Genomic DNA, 23,326 nt, shown 5'->3' with positions numbered 1-23,326 from the left:
TGGCCCGCGGGCCTCACTTTGCCCAGGTCTGTCTTAACTTGTTCTAACAGAATGAGATGAGACAGCTTTGGAAAGGTTCTTGTTTATTCCGTTGGGGTGGGGAGATGTACAAATATTACAGGCAAGTCTTTTGCTGCAAAAAAGTATAAAAATAATCTTTATATAAGAATCAAAATTCAACCCACCCACCCGTCACCATTGTACATTGCTTCTTATGTAACTTATCTAGGACATCATCTTAGTGAGCAGCAAGTTGATAACAAAGAGGAACATTCCCAGATATCTGAAACAACTTCCATCAGTTCTGCTCACTGTGCATTTGTAAAGCACCTGAAAAACAGCAGGTTTCTTGTGAATGAGACCTAAGGGAGCCAATTTGTTGCCTCCCATGTTTGGGGGGGCCTTTTGTTCCCATTAGCCCCATCCACAATGGCCAGTAGGGTGCTACTTTCATACTTTATGGACCACCAATGCAATAACTCTCTATTCTACCTACCTAACTTGCAGGCACCTGGCAAATACTACAACATGATACATCTGGGAGAAAGGCACAAATTAGAAGCCTCTGATGCTTAGCAAAGTCCAGCTTCTCCCAAATTTCCTGTTCCAACTCTGGTGCTAACTTTGAGTTTTCTTTCTGAGCAGGGCACTTGGGTGGAGCTTGGCCTAACTATGCCCCAAAGCCTTCTAATTTAGGCCTTTCTCCTAGTAGTTTTTCACGTACCTACAAGGGAGGGAAAACTCTCAGAATGGAGAATTACAGTATTGGGGTTCCAGAAAATCCCATCCATAATGGCCAGTGATAATGGATTATGGGACTTGTAGCCTAACAGTAGCAGGCAATCTACTTGTGAGGAACCTCTGGCCCTCCAGCTGATAATACCCATAAATCACTTGTATCACTGGACACAGTGGCTGAGGCTGATGAGTCAAGAGAACCTGAGGGCCACAGGTTCTACTCCAGTGAAACTGGAGTCTTGTTTTCACATATCCTTGGCCATACTCAAGAAGCAAGACAGAGCAACAGGTCTGCCTGGCATATACTGGGCACTATCAGGAGAGATATGTTCCTTTGTTATGTGGCTGGCTTTAACTCAGCAGCTCATAGAACTACATCTGCATTTCTTGTCATTAAGTCCCACTGATAATGGGCTTCCACCAAAGCAGCAAGTTTTGGGTTGGGATGCAAAGAAGCTCCAGCTCTAGATTTAACTCCCTTCCATTCCCAAGGTCACCTTATAGGTAGAGCTATCCATGACCACAACAATGTGCAAAGTAAGGGCCAGAAGCTCTTAAGTTAGACGTTGGCATCTGGTTAAAAACAAAACAAACAAACAAAAAACAAATACACAAACAAAGAGACCAGAATGTGGAAGGATATAGCTGCCACTGAGGTTTTATGAAGTGCAAAGGAGATCTGGTGCGAGGAAACCTCCAGATCAAGGAGCAGGAAGGTAGAGGAGAAAGGGTTGTCAATGCTTGCTTGCTATTAGAAAACAAAAGGATGGGTTAAGGACAGACTGCAGACAAAATGAGCTGCATTAACAGAGTTGGCCAGATCTAATTTGCCAGCTCAGTTTAATAATTTTCCTTTCCAGATCCCCCTCAAACTGCTTGGGGCCGCACAGAGCACAGCACACATCCCAGCTGTACCTTCTTGCAAAGAGAATAATGCAGCAGGCAGTTTGGATAATTGTCTCAATTTGGAAAGTCTTTTGAGTGTGCAAAACTGGCACATTTTTGTTTTAAACTTAAGTGGCTAGAAAAGGTGCAACTTTTTTTGCTTACATTATCACTGTGCCTCAAGGTACACCAGGAATGAGAACTAAAATGCTGTTTCAGAGCATTTTCTGTGTGCAAAACCAATCCAAGTTTCCCCAGTGCTTCAATTTCTCCCTGTTCATCATGGGGAAGTGTAGAGTTGCTAAAAGGGGCACAGACTTATATAGACAGGGTAGAAGATGGGCTGAAACGTGCTCCCCAACCAACCAAAGCAAACCTGGCTGCAATATTACAAAGAGATGGAAGGTGCCTCCAGCTGTGCAGAGAAGCCCAAGATGGCTTATGTGGACCCAAGGAAGCGTTTCTGCTGTTCGGGAAGATCCGGTAGCCAGGCCTGTGAAAGGAGGGCCAGGATTCAGTGAAAGGACAACTTGAATGGAACAAATCAGGGGACTCGGCGTGTGCAACACAAGAAAGAAGCTAGAGACAGAAGCTGCCAGTCCAGACATTCATCCCTGTTGGATTTGAAGTTTGAAGACTATGGCTGTCCTTCAGACAACTGGTGAAATATCTGATTTTGCAACAAGTACATAGCAGCTTGAAGTGTCATTCAAGCTCTAGCAAACAGTCTCAAAACAGAAAGGCTTTGTTTTCTTCAAAGACAGGGTTGTTTTGGAAAAACAAAATTAGTATCCCAAAGTTATCCTGCCAGATGCTGGGGTCAGAGGTTGAGGATGGGGACATCAAAGAGGTCACACACCCCTTCACTCTCGTCCAGATTGTAGATGTAATCGTGGTCACCAGGAGGAGGGGAGAGACGGAGCAAGGGAGCAAACACTGTAAGACAGAAAAAGGACAGCATTAGAGGAAATCCCATGGTAGCTATATGGTCAGTACAAACATAGAAAGCGGCTTTACACTGAGCCCATCTAGGCCAATGCCCTCAACGCTATCTGGCAGCAGTTCTCCAGGGTTAGAGACAGGATTACTTCCTAGCACTAACCAGAAATCGCTAGTATTCCTTGGTCATTTCCCACTCAGGAACTAACTAGCCTAATGTATTTGCAAAGGCTTTCACGGCTGGGATCTGATAGTTGTTGTGGGTTTTTCGGGCTCTTTGGCCGTGTTCTGAAGGTTGTTCCTCCTAATGTTTCGCCAGTATCTTGGCTGGCATCTTCAGAACTCTGTGCTACTCCAGTCCTCTGAAAATGGCGGCCACAGAGACTGGCAAAACGTTAGGAAGAACAACCTTCAGAACACGGCCAAAGAGCCCGAAAAACCCACAACCACCACTAATTAGCCTAACCTTCCCAGCTACAGCGATCACATGAGATCAAGGTGTTCTGGCTGCTATGGTGATGTGTTTGTCCAGTCTATCCCAACCTGGTGTCTTGCCACATCCACCCAGTTACCTTGATCTCACTTCTAAAGTACAGGCTTCTTTCTAAGTGTTGTTGCACTGTGACTCCCAGCCAAAGTCAATGGCAAAAAATACCGGGAAAGATGCAGCCCAACCACATCCCAAGAGTTACACATTCCTCACTCAGAGACCACTGGTAATGGTGTGGCTAAAAATCTTGTAAATAAATAAATAAAATATAAAATATGTGTGCATGTGATTAACCATTCAGTTAACTACAGTTTAGCCGAGGCAATGCAAGCACCACCTTCATTTTCTTTCTCCTTCATTCTATGCACCCATACTCCAAACTGGCAAAGTGGAAACACATCAGCTTACCTTCAGAGGACATTAGTTCTTCAAGCAGCTCAGAATTCATGCATTCTGCGCAAAGGACAAAGAGCTGAATTACATGGGTGCAAATGTTGACGCCCAAGTTGGATTCCTTGTTGTCACAAACACACCCCACCACCACCTCTTCCCCTTGGCTTCATCTCTCAGTTGCATCAGCAACTCTTCCTCGGTCTGGGTGCCCTTCAGCAATTTTGGGCAACAACGCCGATCAGCTCCAGCCAGCATGGACAGCTGTCAGGGGCTACTGGATCTGCCATCCAAAACATATGGAGGGCACAAAGTTGAAAATGGCTGGTGTAAGCCTAAGATACAGAAAGGCACCTTGATCACACATACAAGTGGGTAAACTGGGCTTCCATCATGAGCTTTGTATGGGAACCCCATCAGAAAGCAACAGCTAGTCAAGGCCAGGAGCTAACCCACTTTCAGCAGCTGCTTCCTTTCCTGCTATTTACTGGCTCTGATAATGTAGCAAAACAATAAATGCTTTAGTGGTGTGTTTATGTCGTGGAAATCGGCATCTACAGAGTGGGCAACTATAGAGGAACCAGAGGCTATGCCTACTCCAAGATCACAAAGGATTATACCCCACTCTTTTTTTCACTGTCCATTAAAAAAATGTTCTGCTCCTAAAACAGGGAGGGGGCAGGAATAGTCTTTGAAGACAGGTCATTCTTATGCCAATAATGTTTTAGTTAGGTGGTCCCTAAGTACCTTGGTAATAATTCCCACCCCTTCCTTGTTTTTTTATTTAAAGCAACCAGAAGCAGAAACCAGCACAGCAGGTACATTCCTGTTAAAACAGGTGAGCAAAGTGCAGCCTTCTAGATACAGTATGAGGGCAATGCTCATCACCCCTTGCCATGGGCTACGTTGCCTTCGTCTAATGGGACTTGTGACTGGCAACATCTAGACAGCCATTCTTCACCCACCTCTGGACTAGAACATCTCCTACTGTGCTACGTCTCCACAGGCAATTGTGTTTATTTTCCCCACAGGAAAGCATCAAAAAAAAAAAAAACCCCAGACATGTTCTAGAGGTAATTTGAAATGGTACAGTTGATGCTCTCACCCTCTTAACACTCAACTACAGCTGAGGCACAGCACTTCAGAAGGCTAACAGCATTTGAGTATTCAAACAGAAACAGATAACCACAGCCTGCCTCAGGTGAGAGTACAGCCCTCGCCATCCTGAGTAAGATGACCACAGACCTTGTTACTGTCAAATGATGGGAGGTGTAGTCCAACGCAGCCAAAACGTTGCAGGTGGCTGCCAGGGAAGGCTGGGTCTGGTCAACCCTCTGCAATCAATGTTGATCTCTCACCCCAAAATGTTTGCCTTTTCCATGTTATTTTAATATGGAGAACTTGCTTAGCTTAGAGTCCTACTTGATACAGAGAAACAGAACCCAAAGAGATGAGAGATAAACTGGGGCCCATGGACAATGTAGGTACGATAGCATAAATGCACACCATGAAAGGTCTTGCATTTGCTCTTATTCTAGAAAAGTGCTTCCCAATCATGGGTTCCCACATATTCTTTGACTACAACTCCCAGAAATCGCGGCCAGCACAGCTAGTGGTGAAGGCTTCTGGGAGCTTTAGTCGAAGAACAGTTGGAGTTGTTAGGAATTCAACATGCAAATGAAGGCATGATCACCTGAGAAGAAGGAAGTGCTTGTTAACTGACATGCTTGGTAATTTGCATGACCTCCCTCCTCTTCTTTTGTGGGCAAGGATGTTGTTGTTTAGTTGTTTAGTCGTGTCTGACTCTTCGTGACCCCATGGAACAGAGCACGCCAGGCCTTCCTGTCTTCCACTGCTTTCTGGAGTTGGGTTAAATTCATGTTGGTCGCTTCTGTGACACTATCCAACCATCTCATCCTCTGTCGTCCCCTTCTCCTCTTGCCTTCACACTTTCCTAACATCAAGGTCTTTTCCAAGGAGTCTTCTCTTCTCATCAGATGGCCAAAGTACTGGAGCCTCAGCTTCAGGATCTGTCCTTCCAGTGAGCACTCAGGCTTGATTTCCCTCAGAAATCCTTGCAGTCCTGTGTATCTAGCTCAGGGGGGACTCCTCCAGTACCACAATTCAAAAGCATCAACTCTTTGGCGGTCAGCTTTCTTTATGGTCCAGCTCTCACCCCTCCTCTATTTTCAGTTGTTTTTCCTCTGCCTTTTTAAGGTACCACAAGCTTCTGGGACATCTAAGAGGAAGGATGCTATGTCTCCTTATATCCGCTATGTTTTTTCACCCATGCAGCTTGAGATAACCCACCTTTTGTTTTCAATTTTTTCAATTGTTTTCGTCATTTGTGTTTGGGAATTTGTTACACATTTTTAACTCCAAAAGTTACTACAGTTTCCAATGTGCAATTAAAGAGAATTAAAGATATTCCTCTCTGCTGGTACTACAAAGCCCATCATCTCACAACTCTCACAAGAACATCTGGGGATCCAAGGTTGTGAACCATTGTTCTAGAAGCCTCCAGCAGAGTGTCACTCTGCCACAAGACCTGTTGTTTCTAAACCTTCACGTTGTCATTGTTTCTGCTTGAACACCAAGTCCTAGGCCCATGAATATACAGGAGATGAGACAAAGATGAAATAGACAAACAGCCATTTATGCTACCAAGAAAAAGCAAAAGGCATACAGTTCAGCCCAAAGGGCTTTTAGCAACGCACCTCGGCCTGGTTCAAACATCTCTGAAAGCTCTTTGGGAAGTTCCAGTACTGAAAAATAAAACAATTCAGATTTTTATTCTGATTTTTATGTTCCAAGAACTCCTGAAATGATACTATCTATAATTCATTCTCACTACCCCTCCTTTGTATTTTGTCCCCTGTGCTCCTATGAAACCTGGCATCGAAGCTGGCAAGAGACTGTACTTGCTAGCTAATGCAGTGACAAATGTTCCTCAGGCGATCTCCGTCTCCCCAGAGCTGCTGCCCTGCAGATTGCAGAGTTGCAACTCTCAGATTTCCCCTGCAACCGGGAGAACATACCCTTACCTCCCCCATTGGATGGAGTGGGCACTCCAGGAGTTGTAGTCCAAAAATATTTTCCCACACTTTAGGTTCTAGAACCCTGCCCACCCCAAGACCAATAACAGAAGATGACTGACTTTCTGTAGGGTCTGGCTTGATCGGCTCAAAGGAGGTAGAAGGACTGGGCAGGACGGAGCTACTGTCCAGCAATGCAGACGACTGGAGGGGCTGTGTATCCAGCCCAGCTGGGGGACTGGCTGACGCTGTGGAGGGAGTGAGAGGGTCCAACTCCCCACTCCTTTGGGATTTTGCTATCAAGGTGCCACTTTCTGGAAAGAGAGAAAAGGTCAAATATATAGACAGCAACCATTTTTCAGTATTTCAGAAATGCCAGACTGTCAGCCACTGAAAAGTACATGGTACAAATCTGGCAAATATCAGGACAGTGACTGGCACAGCCATCAAAGGCACATTGATGCTCATCTGCATCCTTTTGGATTTATAGGTAAATACAACTTATATCAGTTGTCATGATCACCTCTCCCTATCTTACCCATCTTACACAGAACCTATGACTACAAGTCCCAGTTTCCTCCTGTTTCCTCACATCAGTCATCCACGGTCTAAAAGGAGACCAGTTCCTTCAAAATTCATTACCCAGTTGCTGAAAACTGGCTCTCACCATAAAAAAAACACCACAGAGTACTTGTTTAAAATGTGCTTTGTTTTAATCCCACAATTTCCAAAAAAGTTATTTTCCTTTTACAGTGGGACACTGAGATCGTGTGACAATGACCAGTGCTCAAAAATGGAAACTTCTAATACTGAAACTCCATAAAAACTCCAAGCATCTTGGCCAGTGCCACGCTGGCCAAATCTGATCTCAGTCCCACATAGAGTAAAGCTCTTTGTAACAAATGGGACCTGTTAGTCACCCTTTATGTAAGTCCACTGATTTCAGGGGACTGCTGAGTTGTGATTAATACTGGATTTAGATGAAACTTTCAGAGAAAGCAAACAATCCACAGCTTAACTTGAGGCACATTCCGGGACCAAGGAGCAGGATACCAGTGTACAAAAAGAAAAAGCATATGCATATACTTAAATACTGTGTACTACACAAAACAAATATTTGTCCTTAGCAGATCCACCACAAAAATAAAGTGCCACTCTCTGGAGCAGTTATGAAAGCAATTTTCACAAATATCACCAGAAAACATGAAAAGAGCAGCCATTTGGAGCTCAGAGGCAGACTGGCAACTACTGGGGGCCCAAAGCATATGAACACTCCCAGACAGTGAAAGAAATAACAGCCAGATTGTTAAAACTGGTATGGACTACCATAAACACATTACTTCAGTTGCATGCTTGGACTACAGTTCTCCAGTTAACTCGTTTTATTGAAGGTGCTTTACCCTGTTTTCTCCAGATGTTCAGAATATTTAACATAAAGAGAAACAACAAAAAAAACTCCAAATTATAAATTATAACTAAAATATGCATGAAACAGAATGACTTCAAAATTTTGACCAAACTGACACCCTCCAGATGTTGATTTCATCTTCTATACACTCTGGCCAGCATGACAATTGGTCAGGATTCTGGGAGCTATAGTCCAAATCACCTTAGAGTGCACCAGTTTGGGCAAAACTGATTTAAATCATCCCTAAAATCCAAGGATAAGGAAACACCAGCATCCAAGGGTTACTAATACAATTCCCACAACACTTTATAATTGGACTTGCTGGATGGGACTGATGAAGCCAAAATGCAAGAAAGGCAGGCTAAAATTTTAAATAGAACATGAAGATTGGAGCCTTCCTATGTTCCCTTGAGAAGCGGAGAAAATATCAGGGTTACTGGCAAGAGCACTAATCTACTATAGCAAGAATGATAGTATGGCTGGTTCATTTTGTCAAAAGCCAAAAAGTGGCAAGCAAGCCACATGTTTTTTCCCCAAATACAGCCCATTCAGCTCCCCTTCACTAGCCTCTGATCCTCCCTCAAACCCTGGGGGGGGGGGAATTCAATTCCCAAAATGGCTATAATGTCCCAAGGGGGTACACAATTCGCCCTCTAAATGTAATCATTCCCCAGACATTCTGGGGTTCAAAAAGGGCCTTTTAAAAGACACCAGAAGTGACCATTTGCTATGCTGGAGACTAAACAAACTCCTTTCCCAGGGTTTGGAGAAGGGTGCGGCCCACAAAATCCCAGGATAGAACAGACATGCCCACCCTTAGCTCACCTGTACCACTGGCCGTTTTCTGTGCAAGAGAAACATGGTCCTGCGTGCTGCTGGATGTGGGCGTCGAACAATGGGTACCGCTGGGGATGCACGCTCCACGAGAATGGGTAGCAGGTGGTTTTTGAGGTTTCAAAGGAGTGACCGACTGACACTGAATAAGGTCTTCAGGGGGAGGGACAGGAAGTACTACTGGAGGAGAGCTCCAGGCATCTTTGTTGACTAGCAGAACATCAATGGGACCGCTTGTGCTTTTCAGGTGGATCTGGTACTTTCTTTGGCCGTTTAAGCCCTAAAGAGAGAGAGAGGGTAGGAAATGTTGCCACTCAGCAGAGCATCCATGCCAGGAAATGCTCTCTCTGCTTAAAACACTGGACAGCTATTACTGCTAATCAAAATTGATGATATTGGGTAAGATGGACCAAAGCCCTGGTTCAGTATACAATAGCTCCTTAAGTTCCCATATTCCAAAACATGCCAGCTATTCATCCACACTGAAGCTAAAACCAGACATCCTGAAAAACTCAAGAACATGTTATATAAACAGTCAGACTCTTGGTATTGTCTACCTCCACCTCCTACAAACTGGTGGAATTCACTCAAATTATCCTCTGTGCATTAGACCTCAATTCTCACAAGCCTTTGAACCTTGGTCCCCGTGGTTCTAATATGACCTCTACATAATACTATCTTGTGCCTTCTGATTTTTTTGTTACTGGGCTAATATTTTTTTAAACACATCTTCTTGCACCTTCAGGATTCTCAGAACCCATGCCAAACAGAAACAGATTTTGCACTTTAAAGTAGTATTTTACCCCCCACAGCAGCCTGAAGCTATAGTAAAAAGCATTCCGCATCGCCTCTTTTCCCCAAATAAAATATGAATAAAAAGTACTATGCTTTGCTACTCATATTTGCCACGTACCTCAGGGACAGGAACTTCTAACTGAGTGCCTGATGGGGCTCGAATGGCTAACAGTGTATCACCTGAAACAAGAGATCAAACAAAGGACTCAGTACACTAAGCTGAGCGCAGCACAGAGCAGGAGACAGGCGTGCGGAGGTACTAGAAACAGGACATCTTACTTTTGTGGGGCTACAACGATCAGAATAACCTAGCCAGTATGGCCAGTGACCATGTTGGTTGGGTTATTCTGCAGCCATCTCTGGAAGACAGGCTTTCTCTTTTGTAAAGGAGACCATCAACCCTTAAAGACTATCAGACTATCTCTTAAGATATGGGACATAATGTGCCTCCCATATTTGCTTCAAATTTCCCAGATAAAGAAAGGTAATGCAAATAGTTATATAAAATCCAGTTGTACTTCTTACAAAAGAGGAAGGTGATTACACCCATAATGACCTTCTCAACAATGGGAAGACAGACAATTGATTGACGAGTCTAAAACATCACTCCCAAAACCAGGTTAGCTCCATCTTGTGTAATCACAGCAACAGGACAAAGCCCTTCTTCAGATCTGAGGGCAGAAGACAAGCTTATGCGATAGGCTAACATACCAGGCAGAAACAAAAGAAAAATTAAAAATAGACTAAGGATAGGCTAAGTAGCACACAGAGAATTCTGTCGTTAATCTGCCAGCATCTACTGCCCAAGACAGCTGCCTTGCTCTTTCTAACAGCAGGGCTGGCCTTGCGTAGGACTCAGTGACTAAGTGAGGTGACATCCCCAGAGGAAACTTGAAAGAGCATTCAGTCATGGGACAGGCAACTCAGCCAAAGACTATTGTGGTTGGAAGTCAAGAATGGGATGCTTCTCTTCATTTCTGAGACAGATCATTTCTTTTTTTAAAAAATGCACCTTTGGAAGGTGGAATTAACTCAAAAGACCAAAATAGAGGCTCCCTGAGGCATCTAATTCCTGTCTGTCTCAAGGCTTCCATCATCGTTCCACTGCCTAAAAAGTTGCCTACAAACAATCCGAATGACTACAGGCCGGTGGCACTAACTTCAATCTTAATGAAGTGCTTTGAGCAGTTAGTTCGGAAATATATTATCTCCTGCCTTCCTGATTCCTTTGATGGGCTTCAGTTTGCTTATAAAGAAAATAGATCAACTGAGGATGCGATTAATACTGTGCTTTATATGGCTTTATCCCACTTGGAAACACAAGGGAATTATGTAAGAATGCTGTTTGCAGACTTTAGCTCTGCTTTTAATACCATTATACCCCACAGATTAATAGTCAAACTGAAAGATCTAGATTTTCCAGATTCTATCTGTCTGTGGATTTTGGATTTTTTAACAAATCGTCCACAAAGGGTTAAATTGAATGATTACATCTCTACTGACAAGATACTCAGCACTGGCACTCCACAAGGTTGTGTCCTCAGTCCACTACTGTTCTCCATTTATTCATCGGATTGCACCAATAACCATCCCAGTAATAGAATTATCAAATTTGCAGACGACACTACACTAGTAGGACTTATTTCTGGGGATGATGAGTCTGCGTATCGGGATGAGGTATTACAGCTATCCCGCTGGTGCAAAAAAACCAATCTTCTATTTAACATCCAAAAAACCAAGGAATTTATAGTGGACTATAGGAAAAAAAGAGCAGACATTCAGCCACTGTATATAGATGGAGTTTGTGTGGAACAGGTGGTTGAATGTAAGTTTCTTGGGACCATCATAACAAATGACCTGACTTGGAGTGCAAACACCGCTGCGTTAATCAGGAAGGCGCAACAACGGTTGTATTTCCTAAGGACTCTTAGAAAGCAGCAATTGACTGAGAGTCTGTTAACCACCTTCTATCGGAGTTCGATTGAGAGCATATTATCCTACTGTCTCTGTGTATGGTTCACGAGCTGCACAGTGGCAGAGAAAAAGGCAATTCAAAGGGTGATTAAGACGCCCAAAACATCATTGGCTGTTCACTCCCCTCTTTGGAAGAATTGTACAAGAACAGATGTAAGAGGAAGATATCTAACATACTGAAAGACTCCTCTCATCCGGGACATCAGCTCTTTGAACTATTACCATCGGGAAGGAGATTTAGGGTATTGAAAGCAAGGACAAGCAGATTCAAGAACAGCTTTTACCCAAGTGCAGTATTGAGTTTAAATGCGGGGTCATATGTTTTTGGGAATTTTAATTGCTGGGAGAAACGGGGTATTTATATTTGTATGGTGAGTGTTGTGTATATTTTTAACTTTTTTTTTGTAGTGGTGTTGTCCAGTTTTACCTTGGGGAAGAGCACCTCATTTCGTTGCACCCACTTGTGAGTGCAATGACAAATAAATTTCTTATGTCTTATGTCTAATTACCTTCAAAGGTTGTGAAAGGCAGCTTTTCTAAGGCAGCTTTTCACAAACTGGTGCTCTTAAAGTGTTGCAAAACTACAAGAACCATCAGCCATTGACTGTATGATTAAGGGTCACTGATGATGGGAGATAGAGTCCAAAATATCTGGAAGACAGCAGAATGGAGGGCAGTCTTAAGTGCAAAATAGGTCAGAGAACTACACAAACCAAGGGCTTTTGAGAGGCGGGGCTTTGTTGCGGTGCTGCCAGTAGCTCCAGAGAAGAGCTCTCTCTGGAAAAACTGGAACCTTCCGGTCTGGGATCCCCTTTTTGAAATGGGGATCGAAGGAGAGTCTAGGAGAAGTCTCTCTGAAGCAGACGGTGAGCAGAAGAAGGAGAAGAATGGGAGGCAAACCCGGACTTCTTCCCTCTGAAGAAATCACCTAGCACGGATCGGAGCGGGCGCCATATTTGGCACAGAGCCATGAGTAACCCTTTATCGGGGAGAGGAGAACAACCAATATAAGCTTAAAATATAGAACAACTAAGTAAGCTGAAGCCTTTGATTTATGAAACAGCCCCATTAAGCTGAAAATAAGAATGAAAATATTTGGCTGAAAGAAGAAAAGCAGCGACGAGCCTATCTTATCAGTCTGCCTCAAAAGCGAAGCTAACTTTCCTCCCCAAGTGAACTCTTAATATAGCAGGCTGATTTCAAAGCCGAGTGAGATGGAAAAATCAATCTTATGTTTCTGGAAAAGAATCCCAGACGGTTCTAATGCCATCGGACAGGATTTAAGAGACTTGAGATTTGTGAATGCAGTTTGGCTGGGAAATATTTCTCTTTGTCTTTTCCTGGACTCTGTGAATTGTTAATAACAGAATCTGGTTGTTTTCTGGAGAAGACAGAAGGACCTGACGTGGTCGACTGGACTGAGGAACATCAAGGGGTTAATGGAAAGATCATAAGACGGGCTTCAAGGACAACTACTGGACAGTTTGAGACTCTGTGATTGTTGTTTTGTTTGCCGGACTGCGTGTGAGACTGATAACAGAAGCTTGCTAAACTCTGGAGAAGAAGAAGTAATTGTGCCAGGGTTCTACAGTGGTGCCTCGCATAATGAGCGCACCGTACAACGACGAATTCGCATAGCGATCCCTTTTTTGGGATCGCTAATGCAAAGGCATACCAGCAGCCCCAATGGGCAAAACTCGCATTGCGATGTCGGGAAATCAGCTGATCGGCGGCTCCAAAATGGCCACCGCGCGACCCAAAATGGCCGCGCGCAGGGTTTTCGCGCCCTGCCCTCGCTTACCGAGGGCGCAAAAATGGCTGCCGGATGGGGGAAACTTCGCTAAACGGTGAGTACATAAGCCATTGGAACCACATTAAACTAAGTTTAATGCGTTCCAATGCCATTTTGCGTCCCGTTTAGCGATGTTTCCCCGTAGCGATGGTTAATCCGGAATGGATTAACCTCACTATGCGGGGCACCACTGTATTTGATTTTGAATTTGCTGGGTTAAAAGTTGATTTTTATATTATGATATTTGGATAAAGATTGGGGGGAGGTTTATGACTAGGGGTTTGGACTGTTGATAAAATTGTGGAAAGTGTTGAAGGATATATAAGGGGCGATCATTTGACAGCTCATTCTACCAGGGTGCTGTCCACCTCTACTGCCTTTCAACGTGGCACTGAGGTTCCTGACATCTGTCGTGCCGCTACGTGATCCACACCATCCACTTTTGTTAAGCACTACCGCCTGGATGTCAGAGCACGCCAAGATGCTGCATTTGGCAGAGCTGTCCTGTCATCCTTCTTACCGTGACGACCCACCAACCGGTAAGTGCAGCTTGCTAGTCACCCATATGTGTGCATTCACAGAGGCCACGAAAAAGAAAAAGAGGTTACTTACCTGTAACCATAGTTCTTTGAGTGGTCCTCTGTGAATTCACACAACCAGCCCATCCTTCCCCTCTGTCTGTCACGGGTTGGTTATATAATTAATTAATTCTTTCCTTCATACCCGGCGGATAAAATTCAGGAACTGGGGAAGATGGTGGGTGGGAGGAGCATATACCTTGTGGAGGATCACACCATAAAATTGTTACTTTTAGCTCTAGAATCTTCCGAGAGAGTCAGCGCATGCGCAGACAATACCCATATGTGTGAATTCACAGAGGACCACTCAAAGAACTATGGTTACAGGTAAGTAACCTCTTTTTTTCTGGAGAAGAAAGAAGGAGCTGACGTGATCGACTGGACTGAGGGGCATCAAGGGGTTAATGGAAAGATCATAAGACGGGCTTCAAGGACAACTACTGGACAGTCTGAGACTCTGTGATTGTTGTTTTGTTTGCCAGACTGCGTGTGAGACTGATAACAGAAGCTTGCTAAACTCTGGAGAAGAAGAAATAATCGTGCCACTGTTCTATTTGATTTTGAATTTGCTGGGTTAAAAGTTGATTTTTATATTATGATATTTGGATAAAGATTGGGGGGAGGTTTATGACTAGGGGTTTGGACTGTTGATAAAATTGTGGAAATTGTTGAAGGATATATAAGGGGCGCTCATTGTGGTTAAGGGCGTAGTATCATTTATACAAACACCATTCATTGGTAAGCCTGAGATGGCCTCCAAAAATTTAAGACAACAAATGGAGACTTGGTCTGTTCAATCCCAAAGTTTTGGAACAGTGGTACAAGAAATAGAAAAGGAATGGCAGATTACTATGCAAAAGATAATAATAACAGGGCTTCAGCAAGTACATGAAGGTCTTAGCAAAATAGAAGATCTGATGAAAGTGACAAAAGAGGGGACATTAGATGTCAAACAAAACTTAAATGAAGCTGCACAAACTTTAGAACCGTCTTTATTGGGCACGACACCAGATAACATAGATGGGATAGAGAGTTGATCTATGCAGCTTCCAAAATTAAAAAGCATTATGTTAAAAATCTCAAGAAAGAGACACTGAAACAAGAGAATCTTATTGTGAAAATATGGGAAGTGACAAAAATGGATATTCTGTCAGATGGGCTGAAAGACTGTTCAATTCAAAAGGAAACTGAATGATGGGATGTATTGTATAAATGGCTGCAGTTACCAGATAGTGTTGGAGTAACATAGAATTAAACTAAAATTAAATGATAAGATGAAAGCAGGAGGGTAATCGAACTGTGAAAAAGCAAAAAGTTGATCTGTTATTGTAATATGAATTGAATGGATGATGGTATACTTTGTGTTCTCATATCCCCCTAACCTTTTTTCCCCTCTTCCCTATTCCCCACCTACTTTTTGTATTCCCTACCCTGTCCTTAAATAAATACTTAAATAATAACAAACCAAGGGCTTTTCAAACCATAAAAAACTGCCATATTATATGGCTTCTAAAAATTGGCCTTCTATTTATTTTCCCTAAGGTATGAAAACAGGAGGAAGAAACCACCACAGCAAGGATGGTTTTACTGGCAGTGGCAATTTTCAGGAATTAAAAAACTTCCATCTTGTGGTATTCATGGGTTCCTAACAATGAAAGGGATTATGCAGTAGCCATGAATACCTCAGGATAAAAGTACGAAATGTTAACTTCTGAAAAATTGTCCCAGCTGATGATGCCATCAACCTTCTAAAGCGTAACTTAATCAAACAGATTTCAGCCATTTTCTGTTTGGAGATCAGGGTACAAACACACACTGGTCTCATATTTTTACACCTCAGGAAGAGGAAATAAAAGGCTAGTTTCCAGAAGATGAAGTTTCTACAAACAGATAAGGCATCTAGCTCAGATAGGTCACTCCAGCCTCACCTGGGAAGCATTTGCAGAGATCCTCATCAGTCACATACGCTAACGTTGCAGAAGTTAAGGGAAAAGGCACTCAATGATGAACTTCAAGACATTAAGGGAACCACAAAGAATGATACAGTGGACCCTCGACTTACAGACGGCTCGACTTACAGACTTTTCGAGTTACAGACTTCTCTGGCCGCAAAATTTAGATTCGACTTGCAGATGGAGAATCAACTTACAGACCAGAAAAAAACCAAAATGGAACAAAAATAGAATAAAAACTGCCAGTTATGGGATTAATCAGTTTTCAATGCATTGTAGGTCAATGGAGATTTGACCTACAGACTTTTTGACTTGCAGCCACCATTCCAATACGGATTAATTCCGTAAGTAGAGGGTCCACTGTAATTATTTTCTGGTTATCAGTTTTGGCAACAGCATTGACTTCATGTGGGCACTCTCTATAGTGCAGCTATATAAAAACAGAGACAAGTGTGTTCTAGAAATGACGTTCGCTTAGGAAGTTGAGCTTCAGCAACCAACAACCTCCCAGGAAAAGATATAATGGGATAAAAGAAAACGACATCAGAAAGAAATTTGGGGCAGGGAGCCAGATCAGTTATAAATTATGAGAGGAAAGAAAAATATTTTCTTGCTCTCAGAATATTAGAGGACTCCCAAAGGTGATCAGCTATAAGGTTGCATAACTGTTGCTGGATTTTATGCATTTTCAAACTTTTCCCCAACCAGGTGCCCTCACAGATTATCAGACCACAATTCTGATCACTATACTGAGCTACTATTACCATGCTGGCATGGAATAATATTAAGTGGAATCCAGTGCACTGTTCAGGCACTGGGCTGGGGAGAGATATACAGTATAACCCAATGCAAGGACAAACAGAGGGCAGCTATTGCACAGAGATATATGACGAGCTGTTGCCATAGATCTGAAACAGAAGGAAATCACATTTCTCTTGCCCAACACAGTGTATCAGGTACTCTGATATTTAAGATGCAAAGCAAAAGTGGGGGACCACAGTATGCTGAAAGGATATTGGCTGTTTTGCACATCATCTGTCACATTTTTGATGCTTTGTTGCACCCACATCTTCTGCTGTTCCAGCTCTCGCTCCCGCTGCTCCAGATCCTCAATCTCAGCCTTCAATTCAATCAGCTTGTGGGCAATTTCACGAGTGTTACAGCCAGGGCCTACACCTCTGGAAAGAAAAGAGAGTTTACTAATGGGGTATGAACATGTCAGAGAACCCACTGCCATCTTAGCCCACTCATTCCCTGTGATCCATACAGTATTACTTTTCAGGTATGTTGATAGCAAAAGCTTCCATGCTTAATGTCCAAAGTCCTCTCAAAAGGAACCAATGATATCCTCTCCCCATCCCTACCAAATACACCATGCCTCTCTCCAAACATCTTTTCACTCCCTCTCACCAATTCCTTCCAGAAAAGTCCTCCAAATCCCAGCCATGGTTTCAATCCTTCCCAAAGTGAAGTTGATAACCCACTGCCTCAGTTCCAGGAATCCACCCTGGGTAAATTCTGGCAGTTCCTAAATTCTGGGAGAAATATACAGTTGCTGTTGTTTTGAACGTGTAGTGAACAAGTGCTTAATACTGGGGTATTCTGAGACATAATCTCAAAAAAAGTAATTTTTGAAGCTTCGATTGTCTCTTGCAATTCCAATCAAACTTTCCTTTCAATTTGTATTCAAAGTGATCGCTATTACCTACAAATCCTTACACAATTTGAGAATGCCTATTTAGGAAACCACACTGTCTCACATGAACTTGCTCAGATTTCAAGATCCTCAGGAGTGGCCCTTCTTTCTGTTCCACTGCCAAGTAAAGCATGCTTGATAAGAACTCGAGAAAGGGCCTTCTCAGCAACTACTTCCAGGCTCTAGAACTCCCAGCAAAGGCTAAGCAAGTTCCACTTACTATGTGCTTCCACCAACAAGCAAAGCCTTTCAATTCAGACAGTGTTTGAATTTTTAAATTGACTTGCTTGTCAACATAGGCTTCTTTAATTATGTTGCTGTTTCATATTATATTGTTTCTTGCTGTATGGGGCACTATTTAGTGGGCAAATGGGGCAGAAATTTCAGGACCAGGGAAAGCATGGCTTCTCCAGATACTTTCAAATTGCAAATCCCATGATCCCTCCTCACTAGCTATATTGACTATATCACGGCAGGTGAGACCATTTGGAAACTCCCCATCTCACAATCCCTCATGACAATTACATACCTAGTACCTTTACAGACATTCAGCCAACAAGAGCCCTGCACAATCTCTGAGTACTCAAAACTGGCTGTTATGCTACACTAAGAACAACATCACATGCTGTAATAGAAGCTTTGCCAGGAGTACATGCAAGAGGTAGACACGGCTATAATACCAATACATTAGGAAGAATGGAGGCTGGTTTCATTACCTCCATCCCTGGCTTACAAATACCAACCACTCACTTCCACTGAATACTATTCTTGGATTTCTTCTCGATTAGCCCGATGCCTTCAAGGACATTTGTGATGTCATAAATGCGCCGTTTCTGCCGCACTGCCAGGGTATCTGCTGCCTGTGCAGGAAGCACAAAAGAAAAAACCTGTTTTGCGTCACTTCAAATGCACCATCATGCGCACCCCCCAATACAACAGAATCAAAAGAAAGCTTCCTTCAGATATTTTATTCACTACATACAGCAGGAACAGGCATTCTGCAGTCCTGCTGATGTTGCTGGACTGCAATTCCCATCTGTTGTTACAAGCAGAACCCACGAGGTGCTGGGAGTTGCAATTCCACAACTTCTGCAGGACCATATGATCTCTAACACCAAAACATCACGACATGCCTGATCTCTGTTTTTGCCATCTCAATATTGGGAGACAAATAATCATTTAAACATGTGTGCCTATGGAGGTTTTACTTAGGTGATTATGTCAGTTTGACACAGAAGCATAACATGTGAAGTAGCAAAATGCCCACTGAACAGGAAGTTTCAGATGATGCACAGGACTACCTGATAGAAGGGTTAGTGCTTGTATGAATCCAATTTTCCACATCATAGAAAGGCTGCTGGAATGAGGAGCATTGCCTCATGTGCTTCTAGCAAGGCACAAAGAATGCCTCTGTGACGCAGCAGTCAGACTAGGTCTGAGTTCAAACACTCACTCATTTATGGGTGACTTTCTCTCTCTCTTCCTCTTTGACTAACCTCCCTTACGAGGCTAGTGAGAGGATAAATAAGAAAGGTGAGGCAGACAATTGGGGAAAGGGAAAATGTCATGCACACTGCCTAAGCTCCTCAGAGTAAAATGTAAACCTTCCAGTGTACAATTGTGATAAAACAGTAAGACAGAATCAAGATCTGTAACGTATAAGGCATTTTCCCACCTATTTCATCAAAGGACTTATATTAACTGATTCAGAATAACCACAGTCACAAGGAACAAATCATTCATTATCTTAAAAATGGAAAACTCTGAGGACCAAAACTGAAACTACTATGAAGGTTTCAAGACAAAGAGCAGTAGTACCTTCAGCTAGTACACAAGTAATCTAACAGAACTCAGTTTATCCATCTAGTAGTGTTGTCTATTCTGATTTGGAGCAACACTCTCCAAGATTTCAGGCAGTGTTGTCTCCAATCTCCTCCTGTCTCCTCCTTTTAACTACAGCAGAACTTGGACACATTTACTTTCTGTACAGCAATTAAAGTACAACAATGCCCCAGCCAGCATGAACTCAAGGAATTGAGCCCAGGGTCTCTTTCACACAAAGCTCATCCTTGCAACTGAACTACACTAAATACACATATAGAAGAATTCCACTGGTGTTTATTACCCCCAGGAACTCCCGGCGCTGTTGCTTCATTTTGAGAGGCAGCATGCTCCTGACAAATACTGGGGAAAAGCCAGAAGGTACACTCTTCTTGTGAACTTTCCAAGGTTTTCCATCCATTTCTGAAATCACCTGGAAGACCCAGTCAGACCAATCTCTGGGTATCCTATTGCAGATCTCTAAAGTATCATTACTCGCCAAAGAAGTTAGGTTGATACTGCTGTAGAAGTTCCACACTCAAATTCATAAGTAACTTTTACACTGTGGACCTTAGTCTCAGCAATCCCTATAAACAAATAGCTCAGTGTAGAACAGAAATTTCATCGTTTTGTGCCAGTTCATCACAAATGACTGCTTGTCAGGTGTGAGCCACAAAATGCTTCTTGGATCTTATGCTTCTCTAATTCTGTCCTTGCTTCTGCAACACAATATTACAATACCTACCACAACCTTCTGTATCATCTGATCTTCCAAAAAACTTTATACTCATAGTGTATATACAGCTACACTAAAATCCTCCAAACCCTTACCCCAGCTATGCTGTTCAAGGCTGACAGGGAACTGCACAACAACAACAACAACAACAACAACAACATCTGGACAATCATGTTGTCACCCATTCTATACATCAAAGTGACTGTTTTGTTCACATGATGTGCATTTGTAAACCACAAAATCTTATGCCACAATAAATTTGTATGTCATCCTGTGTATGCCCACTCAAAACTAAAGCTTGAGTTCAACAGGGCTGACTCTCAGGTAAGTTTGGGAGCACAAATATAGATCAGCTGAGGAACCAATGACCTTCCAGATATTTTGAACTTTTATTCCCCAAAGCCCTGTCCAGCATGGTCAATGGTGCAACATGATGGGGAAAATAGTCAAAAAATGTGGAGGGCCAGAAGTTCCCCACAGGATTACAGCCTAACCCTTCAAGACAGAAGGAGCCACTATTACTGGTGGAAAGAGGGCAAGACACCTTTCACTGAAGTCAACAAGATGCAATAGTTAACCTGATAAAAGTTTTCTTGCAAACTTAACACAACTGAAACAGTAAAACTTATTTCTATGCAAATATACTCAACACTATCTAGATTAACCCTCAGCAGGTATCCAGCAGCAACTAAAAAAAACCCCCAAAACCCATGCCTTGTCCATGTCCCTTCCTAAAACAAAGGCCATCAGACATCCATGCTGGCTGGGGATGGTGGGAGTAGTAATCCAACCCATCTGGAGGGCACCTCACTGGAAACTGCTGACAGAAGAAACCACACAGTACAGTAATTCCAAAGCACTTCACCGGTACCTCCTTTAAAACCACATTGTGGTTCATCACCTTAGACGGCTCTTCCTGCCCTCTTTTCTTGCTCTAAATTCCCCATGCTGGGTCCTGCATAAGAACTGATATAAGCTCTTCTTAACAGCAAATGAGATTTCCTGTGCACTACAGTGAAGGCATGCAAAGACTTCAGTTAAGATGAAGCCCTTCAGGCAAGAAGATGTGCAGCCTCTTTTATGCAGTTACAGCTTCAGTAACCTGGAAGTTGCAGACAAGGAGCCAACTCAAATTCCATGGGACCACCCACTATAATGCATCCATGCGTGCAGAGACCCACAATGGAAACTAGCAGGCATGCTTCTCAGCAGAACACATTTGCCACGTGGAAGGCTAAAGCTAAAAAGCAGCTCCAGCCAGCTACAAGGAAGGGGCATCTCCCGAGCTGGCATCTGAGGGAAAACATGACCCGGGCTGCCCTCATTGTCACTGATCTGGAGCGAGAAAACTTTAGGGGGGAGGGGACTGCCTATGTGTGTAGGAGGTGAGCTGAGGACAGTAGTCAGATCTATGTCATAACTTATTTAATTAACTGAACCTGTCCTCGCTGAAAGTGACCTGGTACAGTATTTGCAAAGGGAAGCAAGAAGGAAATAAGTTTCCCTAGTGGAGGAGAAGGTCAGGGGCAAGGGCCTGCACACACACACACACAGAGAGAGAGAGAGAGAGAGAGAGAGAGAGACACGGGGAGCAGTCAGGCATTTTAGGAGATGAGTCAGGACACCTTTTCATGGAGATGGCCTGATCCTGCCCCTTCACCCCCAGGATCCTCACCCTGTCCCCATCCCCCAAGTGTATGAAGCGAGAGCCCCTAATGCGTTCCTGAGGCGCGATCCACCACCACCACCACCACGATACGGAGAAGGCAGGATCCTTCCCACCCCTTCCATCCCCTCAGTTCTCTGCCCGCCCGCCCCCCGGTGCTCCTTCCCCGAGGCCAGGCTTTCCCTCTCCGTTGCCTCACCAGCTTGAGGTCGAGCACGCCGTCCTTGGCCTCCTGCAGAAGCGACACGAACTTGGTGGTGAGGAGACCCAGGCTCTTCTCGTGCCGGCTCGGGGCGCCCCCCGGGGGCTGAGGCCCGGACTCCGCCATCCGCCCGGCTCAGACGGACGCCGCCGCTGCTGCTGCTGCTGCTGCTGCCGGGGCAGCTTCCACTCTTCCCGTGCGGCCCCCGCGCTCTGACCCCTCCGTTACTTCCGGTCGCCGCAGGGCAGGACGGGAGGAGGAGGAGGGGTAAAGTCGCCATCTTGAGATCTCCTCACTTCAGCCCCGCCCGTTCCAGAACTGGGCTTTTCCTGGAAGGGAGACTTGAGCTCAGCAGCGGCCTCTGCTGGCCAGTCGGGTGTATTAAACTGCCCGTGGAACTTTTTTGGGCAATTGAAGGTGGAAGCTTAAGCGCTGGCGCTGAAAAAGAATGTTTGGCAAATATTTTGCTTGATTAGGAGACCCGCTCAAAGCTCCACCAAAGGGCAGAACTTGGAAAATCTGCCTCGCTCCTTTTCTGTCTTTTGCCAAGCTCTTCAAAGTACTTGAACTTCCTCTGGAAGTAAAAACGACGAAATTGAGACTGTCCTACTTTGGGCGTTTTATGAGACTAGCTGCCCCTTCACGGCTTTGCTGCCTTGTTGTGGCGGCGAAGGGGGTTGAGTAATTCAGAGAAGCTATGCTCTCATCGTGGAGAGTTCGGACTAAATGCGATCCACCTGGAGCAGGAACTGGCAAGCCACTCCGGTATCTTTGCCAAGAAAACGCCATGGACAGAAAGAAAAGACTAATAGGCTCAATGTGAAACCAGACAAGACAGAAATCTTGCCCTTGAGGGGCCACTCAGGTTGGGTGGCGTTACCCCTAGACCGGATAGCATGGCCCTCCTGTTTAGGGACCAGGTACATCATCCTGGCATGCTCCTGGACCCGGCACTGTTTTGCAATTCCCAGCTATGTCCAGAGCAGCCTTCAACCAACTTAGACTCGTTGCCCAAGACTTAGACTTACCTAGATAGGGATCCTTACGGACACTGAGGCAGGCACTGGTCATCTCCGAGACTGACTACAGTAATGCTCTCTACATGGGGCTTCCCATGACACTGACCTGGAGACTGTAGCAGGCCTAGAATGCAGCAGCCAAACTGGGGCTGGTGTGAACAAGTTTGATCACCTCGCCTCAGTGCTGGCTCACCTCCACTGGTTACCTGTTGTTTCCCAGATCATATTCAAGGTTTCGATGCTCACATACAAAGCCATCCACAGTTTGGGACCACATTTCTTGTTGGACCGTCTTTCCCCAAGAGTAACTACCTATACCACCAGATCCTTCTAGGCAGTTGCTCCTCCAGGTGGCTACTCTGAGGTAGGCCAGGAG

General features: G+C 44.1%; 1 protein-coding gene across 2 annotated transcripts; it reads right to left on the bottom strand.

Moving 5' to 3' along the window:
• Nucleotides 1-66: 66 nt before the first annotated feature.
• On the bottom strand, nucleotides 67-22,161 carry E2F4 (E2F transcription factor 4). 2 transcript variants are annotated; one of them, XM_078380389.1, is made up of 10 exons: nucleotides 21,929-22,161; nucleotides 18,257-18,393; nucleotides 16,827-16,988; nucleotides 15,787-15,830; nucleotides 9,633-9,694; nucleotides 8,711-8,999; nucleotides 6,600-6,791; nucleotides 6,160-6,207; nucleotides 3,461-3,505; nucleotides 67-2,559 (listed from the first exon to the last, which is right to left on the bottom strand). In XM_078380389.1, exons 1-10 carry the CDS (start codon nucleotides 22,055-22,057, stop codon nucleotides 2,444-2,446), a joined length of 1,224 nt encoding a protein of 407 aa, XP_078236515.1. In that variant the 5' UTR covers nucleotides 22,058-22,161; the 3' UTR covers nucleotides 67-2,443. The 2 variants fall into 2 exon arrangements, with proteins under 2 accessions (XP_078236515.1, XP_020666650.2); XM_020810991.3 differs by having other exon boundaries at nucleotides 18,257-18,366.
• Between the last annotated feature and the right edge of the window lie 1,165 nt (nucleotides 22,162-23,326).

Source organism: Pogona vitticeps, chromosome 10, assembly GCF_051106095.1.
Source record: "Pogona vitticeps strain Pit_001003342236 chromosome 10, PviZW2.1, whole genome shotgun sequence".
Lineage (NCBI taxonomy): Eukaryota > Metazoa > Chordata > Lepidosauria > Squamata > Agamidae > Pogona > Pogona vitticeps.
This window is presented reverse-complemented; position numbering and strand designations above follow the sequence as displayed.